Source organism: Chiloscyllium punctatum, chromosome 6, assembly GCF_047496795.1.
Source record: "Chiloscyllium punctatum isolate Juve2018m chromosome 6, sChiPun1.3, whole genome shotgun sequence".
In the NCBI taxonomy this organism is placed as follows: Eukaryota; Metazoa; Chordata; class Chondrichthyes; order Orectolobiformes; family Hemiscylliidae; genus Chiloscyllium; species Chiloscyllium punctatum.
The window spans coordinates 65,127,162-65,141,653 of record NC_092744.1 but is presented as its reverse complement, the minus strand read 5'-3'; the positions used below and the strand labels follow the sequence as shown (position 1 = coordinate 65,141,653).

General features: G+C 41.7%; 1 protein-coding gene across 2 annotated transcripts in view; it reads left to right on the top strand.

Annotated features, from left to right (window-relative positions):
• The window catches only part of nmnat3 (nicotinamide nucleotide adenylyltransferase 3), a 60,246-nt gene extending 50,699 nt beyond the window's left edge, over positions 1-9,547 (top strand). For both annotated transcript variants that reach the window (XM_072572814.1, XM_072572813.1), the window contains exon 5: positions 8,780-9,547. In XM_072572814.1, coding sequence (XP_072428915.1) covers positions 8,780-9,189 — 410 coding nt within the window. In that variant the 3' untranslated portion in view covers positions 9,190-9,547. The remainder of the gene's footprint in view (positions 1-8,779) is intronic.
• The last annotated feature ends 4,945 nt before the right edge of the window (positions 9,548-14,492 follow it).

Sequence of the window (14,492 nt, the reverse complement as noted above, 5' to 3'; positions counted from 1 at the left end):
CATCCTTGAGCTAACATCATCTAATACACATTACCTGGGCATTAGCACTTGCTGTTTTTTGGGAACTTAATGTGCATAAGTTGTTTATTATATTATCAATAGTCTAAGAATGACCATACTTCAGAAGCAGTTTATTGGCCGCAAAAGTGCTTTGGAACAACTGGAGGCTGTACAAGGTGCTATATAAATGCATGACTTTCAAGTGCTTCTTTCTTTAAAATTCAACTGGACTTTTAATTACTCAAAGGGAAGAATTTTACGAATTTGGACCCTGGTGTCATGGCATGGCTATTTTTCATTTGCATGCTTTACTCTTGCTTTGCTGGAGGAAAGCAGTGTTTCATAACATTCTTTCACAGGGTTAGGGGTGTTGCTAACTAGGCCAGCGTTTATTGCCCATACCTAATTGCCTTTGAGAAATGTTGGTGAGCAGCCACCTTGAACTCCATATATGATGGATCCATCTACAGTACTGTTAGAAAGATTGTTCCAGAAGGGATGGTCATTTAGTCTGAAGTCAGGATGGTGCGCGCTATGGAGGAGAATTGCAGGTGGTCATGGTCCACAGCATGCTACCCTTGTCTTTTTAGGTGGCAATGTTCCAAGTTTGAAATGTGTTGATGGAGGAACTTTTGTTTGTTGCTGCCGTGCGTCTTGTAAATGGTACACACCACCACCATGTGGATAGAGTGCCAATCAAGTTGGCAATTTACCCTGGATTGTGTCAGGCCTCTTGAGTGATGTTGGAGCTGCACCATCGTTCAGACAAACTGAGAGTATTCCATCACGCTCCTGACTTTACTTTTTGTAGATTGATGGAGTATTCAAAGGTGAATTGTTCAGCACCAAACTCCCAAACTCTGATCTACTCTTGCAGTTGAGCATCTGGTCAATGGTAATTGCCAGGATGTTGATAGTTGGATGTTCAATGTTGGTAATGCTGTTGAGTGACACATTTCCTCTGACGAATGCATCTAACACTATGGGCAATTTAGCATGGCCAATTCACCTGACCTGTACATCTTTGGACCATAGGAGGAAACCGGAGCACCCGGAGAATATGCAAACTCCACACAGACAGTCACCCGAGGCTGGAATCGAACCTGGGACTCTGGTGCTGTGAGGCAGGAGTGCTAACCACTGAGCCACCCATAAAGTCACCATCATTCTACCACACCATAGGACTGCGCTGTCATTTGAGAGAGACGACTGGTGATGATTTACTGTGAGGTCACCACACCTCAGGGGAAGGGAGAGGTTGAGAAGGAGAGTCCTTCATGGTATCTTCAGCCACTGCAGGGATTGAACCCATGCTGTTGCCATCACTTTGCTTTGTAAATCAGCTGTCCAGCCAACTGAGCCAATCAAACGTCACAACTCACAATAACTGCTGAAGGGAAGATAAACTGGTGTTCTTCAGAATTAAGTGGGTTTTGACTGCATTGTGCACAGAGAGGCAGCTCCTGAGCTGGTGGAGATCAAATCACCTCCCTCTCTCTGTTGCTCCTCGCTCCAAGCTGTTGGGTTACCTGAGAATTACTCTCGCTGTTGTTGGCAGATAAAAGGCCGTTGTCATCGGTAACTAGTCACTATTCCATCGATCAACTTCTTGTTGCCACTCAGTGGGTAGCTGTACACCAGGACCATTGGCTCCAGTTCATCTACAACCCAAACTGCAAATACTGAATGATCAAACAGCTGTTCATGCAATGCTTCCTCTAAGTGTCAGGTTACCAGCTTTTCAGAACATCAATTCTTTAAAAGCTGTCAATCCTTTAAAAACTGGTTCTAAAACAGTTCTTTCTCATTTCCATCCATCAATTTTAAAAAGAAGTGCAAAAATAAAAAGACACTCTTTACAATAGAGCATTTGTTATCAGGAGTATTATTTGTATAGAATGTCAGATTTTTTGTTTATGCAGAATGCCTTTTGCTTGCTCCATGATGGAAATAGCACTTGAAAACTAATTTGTGAAGTACTCTGAGACAAGTTGTTACAGTAAGATACTATGTGACCACAATAATTGTCACAGGTTTCATTTTGGAATTCATTCTCAGGAGATTGCATGGTAGTGCATGAAGGAATAGCTCAATTTTCTTTCACCTGCATAATTTATCAAAGTTGATTGCAACCTAAAGGAAAGGGACAATGTTTTTTTTTAAAGTGTCCATTCTGTAAGAGAGCATGCAGTGTCAATTTCTGTTTGGAATCAATATGGAGACTCTTTCAGAGATTTTTTCCATGCAAATCATTGCTAAGTAAAATCTCTTCAACAATACAATACAGTCTTTTCAATCTACTTTTGGCTAAGGCAGAATAAAATGTCTTTTGTTCAGCCTTCTGCATTTTATTTGAGCAGTAAACCTAAAGGGTGTACATTAAAATTATTATGTCGATCCTTTTTCAGAATAGGTTTGTTCTATAATGGGCACTTTGGAGGCATGGAGAATATTATTAATTTTCTTTTATAAATACTTGCTTTAATGAGTTAAGAGGATTGACTGTGCTTTTTTGAGGGAGAGGAAAAAATATGGAAACTGTTTTTAGAAAATACTTTGGTCAACTGCGTAATTTCTTTAAGTAATTATGTTTTGAAAAGAAAGAAATTTTAGGGATTTCTTACTGATGAAGTATTGTTCTGATCTATGATATGGAATGCAGAATAGTCAGTAAGATTTTTATAAACTCTCAATTTTTCAAGTTAAATGATAAGGAAGTGTTTAATTATGATGCTCCTGGTGCCTATGGTGAGGACAGGTTTGTCAGGGTCTGACAGCAGACTGGCCTTGAATCTAATCAAAACGTGGATTTGGCCCAGTGCTGTTGGTGTTATTTTGAAACACATTAACCACTATCCAACTGAGCTGACCAGCTCAACAAGGAGAAAGTGAAGACTGCAGATGCTGGAGACCGAGTCGAGAGTGTGGTGCTGGAAAAGCACAGCAGGTCAGGCAGCAGGAGAATCCATCCTGATGTAGGGCTTCTGCCCAAAACGTTGATTCTCCTGCTCTTTGGATGCTGCCTGACCCACAGTGCCTTTCCAGTACCACGCTCTCTAACCAGTATGCTCCCATGCATTCATAAAAACGATAAATAGCTTAAAATTGACTGTATTTGTTAACTGTTGATTGGTTTTGATCATGGCAATATTTGCTAAGGATATTTTGAGATTTGACTGGTAATTTGTTCAAGAGAAAACAGCCCAATTATATGATCAAAAAACATTATTGATAAGGGAAATTACAAAAACAACTACATTAGTGGAATATGCAAAGCAAATAAATTAATAAAAAAAACAAATCATAGAATCTCTACAGTGCAGATACAGACCTCATTTGGCCCACTGAGTCTGCTCTGACCCTCCCACTGAGACCCACCTCCTTCCCTATCCCTGTGATTCTTCATTTACTGTGGCTAATCTACCGAGCCTCCATGTAATCGATGTAATCTGCACGTCTTTGGACTGCAGGAGGAAACTGGAGCACCTGGTGGAAACCCACGAAGACACTGAGAATGTGCAAACTCCACAGAGACAGTCACCCAAAGTTGGAATCAAACTCAGGTCCTCAGCACAGTGGGGCAACAGTGCTGACTGCTGAGGCCACCGTGCCACCCTGAGCCGTGGCTTATCATCCAAGTCAGTAAGTTCCCATTGCCTCCCCTTGCCTTCCAGAGCTATCAAAAGCCAAGGTGAGACTTGAACCTGGAAACTCTGGTCCAGAGATAGGGGGTGCTACTGCACCACAAATCCAGCTGTAAAATGAAAGGAATGTGAAGTAAAACCTGAAGAAAGAACAAAAAAGCAAAGGTGGAAGTTTAAAAAAAGCCCCTAAAGAATGCTAATAAAAGTAGCAAGAAAAGGAGGTTTAGATAAATGGACAATAAAACAAATGAAGTAAGCAAGTGAAAACAAAATTATATGCAAATTGATGATTGAATGAACCAGACCAGAAAGGTGAATTCAGAGAAAATAACGATCCTGATTCAGTAAGGCATTCAACAAGGTTTTTCTTGGTAGACTGGTTAGCAAGATTAGATCACATGGAATACAGGGAGAACTAGCTATTTAGATATAGAACTGGCTCAAAGGTACACTTAGAACTTAGAACAATACAGCATATAACAGGCACTTCGGCTCACGATATTGTGCCAAACATTTGTCTGAGCTTAAGCACCCATCCATGTACCTATCCAATTACCGTTTAAAGGTCACCAATGATTCTGACTCTGCCACTCCCACAGGCAGTGCATTCCATTCCCCCACCACTCTCTGGGTAAAGAACCTACCCCTGACATCCCCCCCTATACCTTCCACCCTTCACCTTAAATTTATGTCCCCTTGTAACACTCTGTTGTACCCGGGGAAAAAGTTTCTGACTGTCTACTCTATCTATTCCTCTGATCATCTTATAAACCTCTATCAAGTCACCTCTCATCCTTCATCGTTCCAATGAGAAAAGGCCTAGCGCACTCAACCTATCCTCGTACAACCTATTTTCCATTCCAGGCAACATCCTGGTAAATCTCCTCTGCACCCTCTCCAAAGCTTCCACATTTTTCCTAAAGTGAGGCGACCAGAACTGCACACAGTACTCCAAATGTGGCCTAACCAAGGTCCTGTACAGCTGCAACATCACTTCACGACTCTTGAATTCAATCCCTCTGCTAATAGGCCTTCTTACAAGCTCTATCCACCTGAGTGGCAACTTTCAAAGATCAATGAACATAGACCTGAAGATCCCTCTGCTCCTCCACCTTACTAAGAACCCTACCGTTAACCCTGTATTTGTCCTTCCAAAATGGACAACCTCTCACTTGACAGGGTTGAACTTCATCTGCCACTCCTCAGCCCAGCTCTGCATCATATCTAAGTCCCTTTGCAGCCGACAACAGCCCTCCTCACTATCCACAACTCCACCAATCTTCATATCATCTGCAAATTTACTGACCCACCCTTCGACTCCCTCTTCCAAGTCATTAATAAAAATTACAAACAGCAAAGGACCCAGAACTGATCCCTGCAGAACTCCACTTGTAACTGGGCTCCAGGCTGAATATTTACCATCTACTACCCCTCTCTGACTTCGACCAGTTAGCCAGTTTGCAGGTAGGTAGGATAGTGACAAAAGCATATGGTATGCTTTCCTTTCTTGGTCAGACTATTGAGTATGGGAGTTGGGAGGTCATGTTATGGCTGTACAGGACATTGGTTAGGCCACTTTTGGAATATTGCGTGCAGTTCTGGTCTCCTTCCTATCGGAAGGATGTCCAACTGGCCAAATTTCCCTCTATCCCATGCCTCCTGACTTTCCTGACCATGGGGAACCTTATCAAATGCCTTACTAAAATCCACGTACACTACATCCACTGCTCTATCCTCATCCACATGCTTGGTCACCTCCTCAAAGAATTCAATAAGACTTGTAAGGCAAGACCTACCCCTCACAAATCCGTGCTGGCTGTCCCTAATCAAGCAGTGTCTTTCCAGATACTCGGAAATCCTATCCCTCAGTACCCTTTCCATCACTTTGCCTACCACCGAAGTAAGACTAATTGGCCTGTAATTCCCAGGGTTATCCCTGTTCCTTTTTTTGAACAGGGGCACAACATTCGTCACTCTCCGGTCCCCTGGTACCACCCCCGTTGACAGTGAAGACGAAAAGATCATTGCCAACGGCTCTGCAATTTCCTCTCTTGCTTCCCAAGAATTCCTAGGATATATCCCGTCAGGCGCGGGGGACTTGTCTATCCTCAAGTTTTTCAAAATGCCCAATGCATCTTCCTTCTTAAAAGTATCTCTTCTAGCTTACCAGTCCGTTTCACACTGTCCTCTTCAACAATACAGTCCCTCTCATTTGTAAATACTGAAGAAAAGTACTCATTCAAGACCTCTCCTATCTCTTCCGACTCAATACACAGTCTCCCACTACTGTCCTTGATTGGACCTACCCTTGTTCTCAAGGGTAGAAGACAGAAGGTGGTGATAGAGGGTTGCTTTTCAGACTAGAGGCCTGTGACTAATGAGGTGCTACAAGGATTAGTGCTGGGACCACTGCTTTTCATCATTTATATAAATGATTTGGATGCGAACACAAGAGGTATAGTTAGTAAGTTTGCAGATGACACCAAAATTGAGGTGTAGTGGACAGCAAAGGAGATTACCTCTTGAGCAGATGGGCCAATGGGCCAAGGAGTGGCAGATGGAGTTTAATTAGGATAAATGTGAAGTGCTGCATTTTGGAAAGCCAAATTAAGGCAGGACTTATACACTTGCTGAACAAAGAAACCTTGGAGTGCAGGTTTATAGCTTCTTGAAAGTGGAGTTGCAGGTAGGTAGGATAATGACAAAAGCGTATGGTATGCTTTCCTTTCTTGGTCAGACTATTGAGTATGGGAGTTGGGAGGTCATGTTATGGCTGTACAGGACATTGGTTAGGCCACTTTTGGAATATTGCGTGCAGTTCTGGTCTCCTTCCTATCGGAAGGATGTTGTGAAACTTGAAAGGGTTCAGAAAAGATTTACAAGGATGTTGCCAGAGGATTTGAGCTAGAGGGAGAGGCTGAATAGGCTGGGGCTGTTTTCCCTGGGACATCAGAGGCTGAGGGGTGATCACATGGAGGTTTATAAAATCATGAGGGGCATGGATAGGGTAAATAGAAAAGGTCTTTTACCTGAGGTGGGGAGTCCAGAACGAGAGGGCATAAATTTAGGGTGAGAGGGGAAAGATTCAGAAGGGACCTAAGAGGCAACTTTTTTTATGCAAACGGTGTGGCATGTATGGAGTGAGCTGCCAGAGGAAGTGGTGTAGGTGAGTACAATAACAACATTTAAAAGGGATCAGGATGGGTATATAAATAGCAAGAGTTTAGAGGGATATGGGCCAAGTACTGGTAAATGGGACTAGATTAAGTTTGGATATCTGGTCGACGTAGATGAGTTGGACCAAAGAGTCTGTTTCTGTGCTGTACATCTCTATGACTCTATGACCTGGAGTACCTGTCCCAAATATTACTGTCATCACCCGGTTTTAATTGAAGAATGAACCAAGGACACTTGTTGTGCAGAGATTATTAACTGTCTTGGTGCCAGGTTGCAATTAATGTTGAATCAATACATTTTGTTGAATCAGTGTTGAATTAACACAATACAGTCTGGGATTGATTAATAGATTTCTGTAAACCAAATGTATTGAGGGACATGGGCAAGGCCGAATATATGGAACTTCATCACAGATCAGTAATAAAATTATTGAACAGTAGCATCGGCTTGAGAAGTGGTGTGGTCTATTCCTGTTCAAAACTTCCATATATTTTCTGATATCATAGAGTGACAGCTGATGAACCTCATTCAAACAATAACCTCATTCCAATTATTGACTATGAATAGTGAGGCAACATTGTCCATAATGCTGTGCTTTACCTTTTTATTCCCCTTCCCTCAAACGTAAAGGTCAGTTTCTGTGCCCTAAAATACATCACCCGATTAGGCATAATGTGGCAGCCTAAATCATGCGAATGAGCAAGGAGAATAGAAATTACTGGAGAAACTCAGCAGGTCTGGCAGCATCTGTGGAGAGAAAGCAGAGTTAATGTTTCGGGTCCAGTGCCCTCCTTCAGAATTCTGCTTTCTCTCTACAGATCTTGCCAGACTTACTGAGTTTCTTTAGCAATTTCTGTCTTTGTTTTGAATTGCCATCACCAGCGATTCTTTGTTTCAAAAGAGAATCAGCCCATTATTTTGCTGATTCTGATCTCCTATGAACACCGTGTATACTCTCCCTAATAACAGCAAATAGATCACTATCAGAAGCAGGAGCTCCAACCTGTTTTCCCCTTCTTTTGCTTAGGGTCACTGACAATTGTGTTGTTCTTACTGCATCCTGATCAGAGAACTCAACACTAAATGCAAATCAGTCCTGGGACCTAATGATCTGCATAGCTCAATTATACACTGGCTTGTTTTCATTTTCTGTTGTTGTGAGATGGGATTATCAATTCCCACACAAATGGATGTCTAAACCCTGACTATGTTTGTGAAGTTAGATAAAGTCTTTGGTAGTGAACTGAGGGAGGAGAGGGTCGAATCAGCTGGAATAGACGGAAGAACTCACTGCAGTTCAGTGTGGCAAATCACCTTTGTGCTGCTTGGCTATTTTTTTAAAAACAAATTAATAAAAATCATCTCCACAAATGCAATCAATAGTCCTCCAAAGGTTTCTTAGCCATTTAAAAATTAAGGCTCCCCCTCTTGTTGGTTATAGCAATGAATGGTGTTGCAGATGATCAAGCATCACTTGCACCCATTATTATGGCCAAAATGATTAAAAATTTATCAACTGACCTATTTGCAAAATGCCTTTCCACTCAAGGACAGATTGTTTGTTCTCTCATCACAATCGATAGGCAATCCTAGAACTAGCAGGGGAGAGCAAACCAGCTGTCGAGCCGCTCCCATGCATTTGTGTTTAACCAGTAACCCGTGCAAAAATTTCAGCCTGGTTCTCCAATGGCTGAACTATTAGGGAGCAGAATCACATCTTTCATGTAGAGAGCAGCGCATTAACTAGGTTCGCAGCTTAGTGACTATAATAAACCCTTGTGTTAGGTACTGTTTCAATTTGTTTTACAGTACACTGTTGCATGTCATGTTATAATAGAATCTGATGAAGCACTTTCTACTTATCAGCCTGAAACAGTTTGCCTTCCAGGTAAACGTATTTTTATCACAGATATTTGGCTTTCTCTAATGGTGTGAATTCTGTGTTTATCTCTCTGCAGTTGCACCAAGGCTAAAATTACTTTGTGGAGCGGATGTTTTGAAAACCTTTAACAATCCCAATCTGTGGAAGGATGAACACATTGAGGAAATAGTTCAGAAATTTGGTCTGGTTTGTATTAGCCGTGGGGATGTGCATCCACAGAGGTTTATTTATGAATCAGATATTCTCTTTAAACATAGGCACAATATCCACGTGGTGACGGAATGGATACTGAATGATTTAAGTGCTACTCACATTCGACGTGCATTACGTAGAGGACAAAGTGTGAAATATCTACTCCCAGAAAGTGTCATTGACTACATCCAACAACACAATATATATACTGCAGAAAGTGAACTGCAGAATGTTAATGAGATGCTGCAGCCATTAAAAGCTCAGCACAGTATGATAAATGTGCTAAATGATTAAAGTATAATTGATAATTTAGTTTGTCGGAGTCAACAAATGTTTTGTAACTTGCAACGAAAAATGCTGTTTGAAAATGTCATGATGGTGTGGAAGAAATGAGTTCACATTTTAACTGTATTTTTCTCTTACCACCTGAAAAAAATGATTAAAGTTTATTGGGTTTAATTAATTAGGCATTTTTCAATATTGAATTCAAGTCAATGGAAATTAAGAGAGAATGCTGGTTTGACTGAGGATACATGTCAAAATAGTAAGCCATTATAGCTTTTAGAGTCACAGCGATGTTGTGAGAAAAAGAAAGGGAGAAAACGAAAAACTAACTTGCTGTCAAGGTTTTAAGATGATTAGATACAAAACTTTGCTTCCAGTTATCCCAAAATTTACACTAAACTCACTCTTTACTTACTTCCATGGGTCATGGGTATCACTGACAAGGAGAAAGTGAGGACTGCAAATGTTGAAAAATGTGGTGCTGGAAAAAGCCAGCATATGCCCAAAACGTCGATTCTCCTGCTCCTCGGATGCTGCCTGGCCTGCTATGTTTTTCCAGCACCACATTTATCACTGACAAGGCCAACATTTGTTGCCCATTCCCAACTGACCTTGAAAAGTTGGTGAGGAGCTGCTTGTTTAATTGACTGCAGTCCCTCTGTTGTAAATGCATCTACAGTGCTGTTATGAAGGGTATTTCAAGGTTATGATCTAGTGACAGTGAAGAAATAGTGATTTTTTTTGAGTAAGGATAGAGTGTGGCTTGGAGGAGAATTTCAGGTGGTTGTGTTACCATACATCCACTCCCCTTGTCCAGCTGGGGGATTGTGGCCATGGGTTTGGAAGTTGCTGTCAAACTTGGTAACTTCTCCACAGTCTATCTGTGGACAGATATATGGCTGCCACTGGGAATGAGGAGTCACTTGGTATCCTGGAATAGTTTAGAAATCATGAATGCTACTAATCACCGAGACAAATACATGCAGCAAGTGTCACTAGCTGCAGAACGTTGAACTTAGGATTTTGAAACTTGAGCATTGACTGCAGTCAACATTTGTCAGATTGAGGGATATGTGGGTAACCAATTCAGAGGTGGTCATGGCAGATTAGGAGTTTGAAGTCAGAAAAGGAATGAGTGACCACAGGGAGTCCAAGAGAATTAGTCAGGGTTCTCACTTGCACATTGGTTTCTGTTTGGGGTATTAGTTCCTCAGGAGTTCACTCTCTGTGCCAATTTATGCAATAAAGGGGTCTGTGCTGTACGGATGAGGAGAGAGAAGAAGAAAAGAGCAGTAGTGATAGGAGACTTGCTAGTTAGGAGAACAACAGATGTCTCAATGGCCATAGATGTGAGTTCAGGACGATGTGATGCATTCCTGGTGCCGGGGTGAGAGATCTCACAGCTGCAGAGCTTTCTTCTGGAGGAGGGTGAACAGTTAGAGGTGGTGGTCCATTTAGGTCCATTGACTTATGTCGGAAGGGGTTGAGGTACTGAAAGCAGATTTCAGGAACCCATGAAGGAGATGCTAAACAGCACCTCTTAGCACAGTAATCTCAGCATTACTACCAGTCCCATGTGAGAATAAGAACAGGGGAATTGAGCATATGGCTAGAAATCTGATAGGCTTTAGATTTTGTTTGCAGCACTGAAGCTGCTGCGAGGCAATGGAAGGTACTTGACAGGGAAATTTGCTGATGGGGAGGGTTTAAACTCGAGTGGCATGGGAATAGGAACTTCTGGGGAAATTCAGAGCAAGGAATGGGAGATAGAAAACAAGTGACTCAAAGATTTTCAAGCAGGATAGGGAGGGAGGAAGAAAAAGGCTAAGGTAGCATTTGGAAGTGCTAACTTTCGGAGCACTGCTCCATCAGGTGGTTGTGGAGTATAAGATCGTAAGACACAAAATTTATAGCAAAAGTTTACATTTGAAATTATATATTGAAAAAGACCTGGATTGTTTGTTAAGCCTCTCATCTTTTAGAATAACCATATTGGTTTCAGTTCTTTCATATGTAAATCGCAAAACCTTTTTAAAAGTTACATTCTCAAGTGAACTTTAACAACCGGTGTCATGTCGGCCCAGATAATGCATTGAAGGGGTGAGCTTGTCTGTGCCACAATGGTCACAATATTTCTAATCTAAAAAATGGATTTACAGAATCTTACATGGATTCATGCAGTTTTTGAGCAAAATAAAATCTAATTCGGCAAATACAAATCCACACCACAAACCCTTTATGTGTATGTGTGCATGTGGGGCGCGTGGGTTATGAGTATCTGTGAGTGTGTGTATGTGTGTGAATGTAAAAGGGTATAAGTCTGTGAGAGGGTATATGTGTGTGTGTGTGTGCGTCAAAGTGTATGTGTGAGCGTATGAGAGAGGGACTGCGTGAGTGTCTGGGTATGTAGGAGAGTCTGTGTGTCTGTGTCTGTCTGTGTGTGTGTGTATGTGTATAGTGCAATGGGGTCACCTGTAGTGTGACATGAACCCAGGATCCCGGTTGAGGCCATCCCCAAGGGTAGCCAAGTTCCTGTATAGCCACATCATGACCTCCCAATTCCTATACTCGAAACTCTGACCAATAAAGGAAAGCATATTAAGCGCCATCTTCACTATCATATCTACCTGTGACTCCAAATATTTATCCAAATATTTTTAGTATTTTTTAATATAAACAAAAAGGGTTTGTAGTTAATTTAAATCCAAATCCAATGGTACTATTTCATATTGGTAATGTCAGCCACAATTTGAACTTCCTTTGAAATCCCCTCACCTGACTTGTATTGATTTACAAAGTTAACAAAGCAAATGCGATCACCCTGTTAAACATGATGTGTAATGGCAAAATACTGTTGCTAACTTGTAACAAACATTTCTTTTTACTTCAGAGCAATCTGCATTGCAGTTTTACTCTGAGCTACATTCCTGAAAGATTTGTTGTACATAATATGGTCTTATAGAAGATCGATGTGTAATTTCAGAAAAGGCCTTGATGTTTTTTGCGATCGGATACAGACTCAGATGAGATCCACTGGACTAATAAATAGTACAAGTAATAAAAATGTTGAGAGGCAGAATGAGGCCTTTAAAAGGTGGCCTAATTCCGAAAGTCGAGTTGCTTGGTGACACCTTTAATATGAGTCTCACTTCATATCGAGCGAAGAGATGCATAATTGGTGCAGGTCAGTCCAAATTTAGATTCCCTGCATTTTTTATTCATTGTTTTGGTCTCCAAAGCTTTCAATATAATTGAATACGGGCCAATCTTTCAGCAGCCTTAATTTCACAATCATGAAAAACACATGCTGGGCTGTTGATCGTGCAATTCAAACTATTTCCCTTATGTTTATGGCCTCAAATTTCTTTGAGGATCAGGAATGAATTAAGGGTGTAACTGGATCAGAGGATGGGTGATCTGTAACTTCAGCTGCCTTTGGTTTGATGCCCAGGATTTCCTCAGAATAACAGTGTTAGCGTGCTTCATGTTTCTATTTATTGTCTGGATGAGCTCATGAAAAGAACCCAGATCGATGGCAAGGTGACATTGTATAGCAATGTACAGGTGCCGTATGTCTATATGAAGAAAACAAAAAGTCCTAAAACCTTATAGAACAGATCCCACTATGGTGGGAAATGTCACTTCCCTCTGTAAAGAAGGCAGATTTCCGAGTCCTATTTTTGTCACAGTTATTGTCCAAAAGAGGCTCTCGTGGATTCTATGGATACAGCCCTCTTAGCTGATGCATGTTGAATGTGCTGCTGGCATTAATTCCTGACAATATAGCTGGCAGCCATGAGTTACTGATCCCTGGACAGTTAGTTCACTTTCACAGTCAAAGTAGAAGTGGGCATCTTTACGTACTGCCTTGTCACATAATGTTTCAGATCTTCTGGTCACCAGAAAGTCCTCTCTCAAATACAGTCCAGGACCCCTCAGAATTGACTCTCCCGGAACTGCCTTGGAAGTTTAAATGTCCCATGGAGAATTGCCCTGTTTCCAGAACATTCCAGAAAAAGTCTTAAACACCGTGTTGCTACTGAGTATTGCATTTAACTTTGCTGGATATTTACCCAGGAAAAGTTAAACTGATTAAAACAGATTCTACCACTTGTGGAACTAAACAACTGACCCACAAGGATGCTTGTGATGTTCTGGTAGTGTCCCTGCCTCTGATCCAGGAGGCTTGAGCTGAAGTCCTCCAGAAGTGTATGATAAGATGTAAAAATAGGTTGATTAAAAATACAGCTGAGCCCCACCCTCAGACTTGACTTCACTAACCTACTGGCCCAGCCATCCTACCTAGCTCCTGATCTACCATATGCCATCCTGTCACCTACCACCTTCACCCCACACAGCTGCTAGCCAGCACATTAGCTATCTGTCTCCCTACCCTGCCATCTTACCAAGCCAGCACCCCTCCCAATCCATGTCCACCCACACTTGCAAAGCTACAGAGTCACCCAATTTCTTCATACAATAACACAAGAGAATTCCTGGCACAATTCCTGGTAAGCTTTACATCCCTGAATATTGCTCCTGGTGCTAAAAAAGGAAGTGTGTCTTCCATCCAGATTCTTTGTGTTGCTCCCATGTGGGAACTCTAATTCCTGATTTGGATGTGATGAATCCTCCATAGGCAGATCACTCAAAAAAGTATAGAGGGAGGTAAGTGGATAGGATTTTGTTTGATCTGGGGTCAAGAAGAGGAGGTTTCTGATCCTGACTAGAAGAACTGGATCAGTAACACACAACTGTTCTGCACCAAATCATCTGTCCCAGCACAGTTAACCTATTACCAGCTTGAGTCTTCAACCTGGTGTTTTTCACAATGATTAATTTCTTTCAACTCATGTGTACAGTCACAGTGTTAACTTGTAGTAGGTATGCTCCACTTTGTATATATACTTGATAGTTCCATCTTTTTCCCCTTTGTAAGATAGCTTCAGATAAAATGTTTGAAGCATTCCTTAATTTCCTGGGTGCATCATTTCATGGCATGGCAGTTATGGAATCATAGAATCCCTCCAGTGTGGAAGCAGGCCATTTGGCCCATCGAGTCCACACCAATTGTCCAAAGAGCATCCCACTCAGGCCCACATCTCCTCCTCTATCCCTGTGACCCTGCATTTCCCATGGCTAATTGATCTAGCTTGCACATCCCTGGACACCATGGGCAATTTAGCATGGCCAGTCCACCTAACCTGCACATCTTTGGACTGTACGAGCCTTTTGCTTTCCAGCAGAGATTTTATGATTGTCTATTAACAAACTGACCTCTCAACACTGAGTTGCACCATCATGTGCTGACC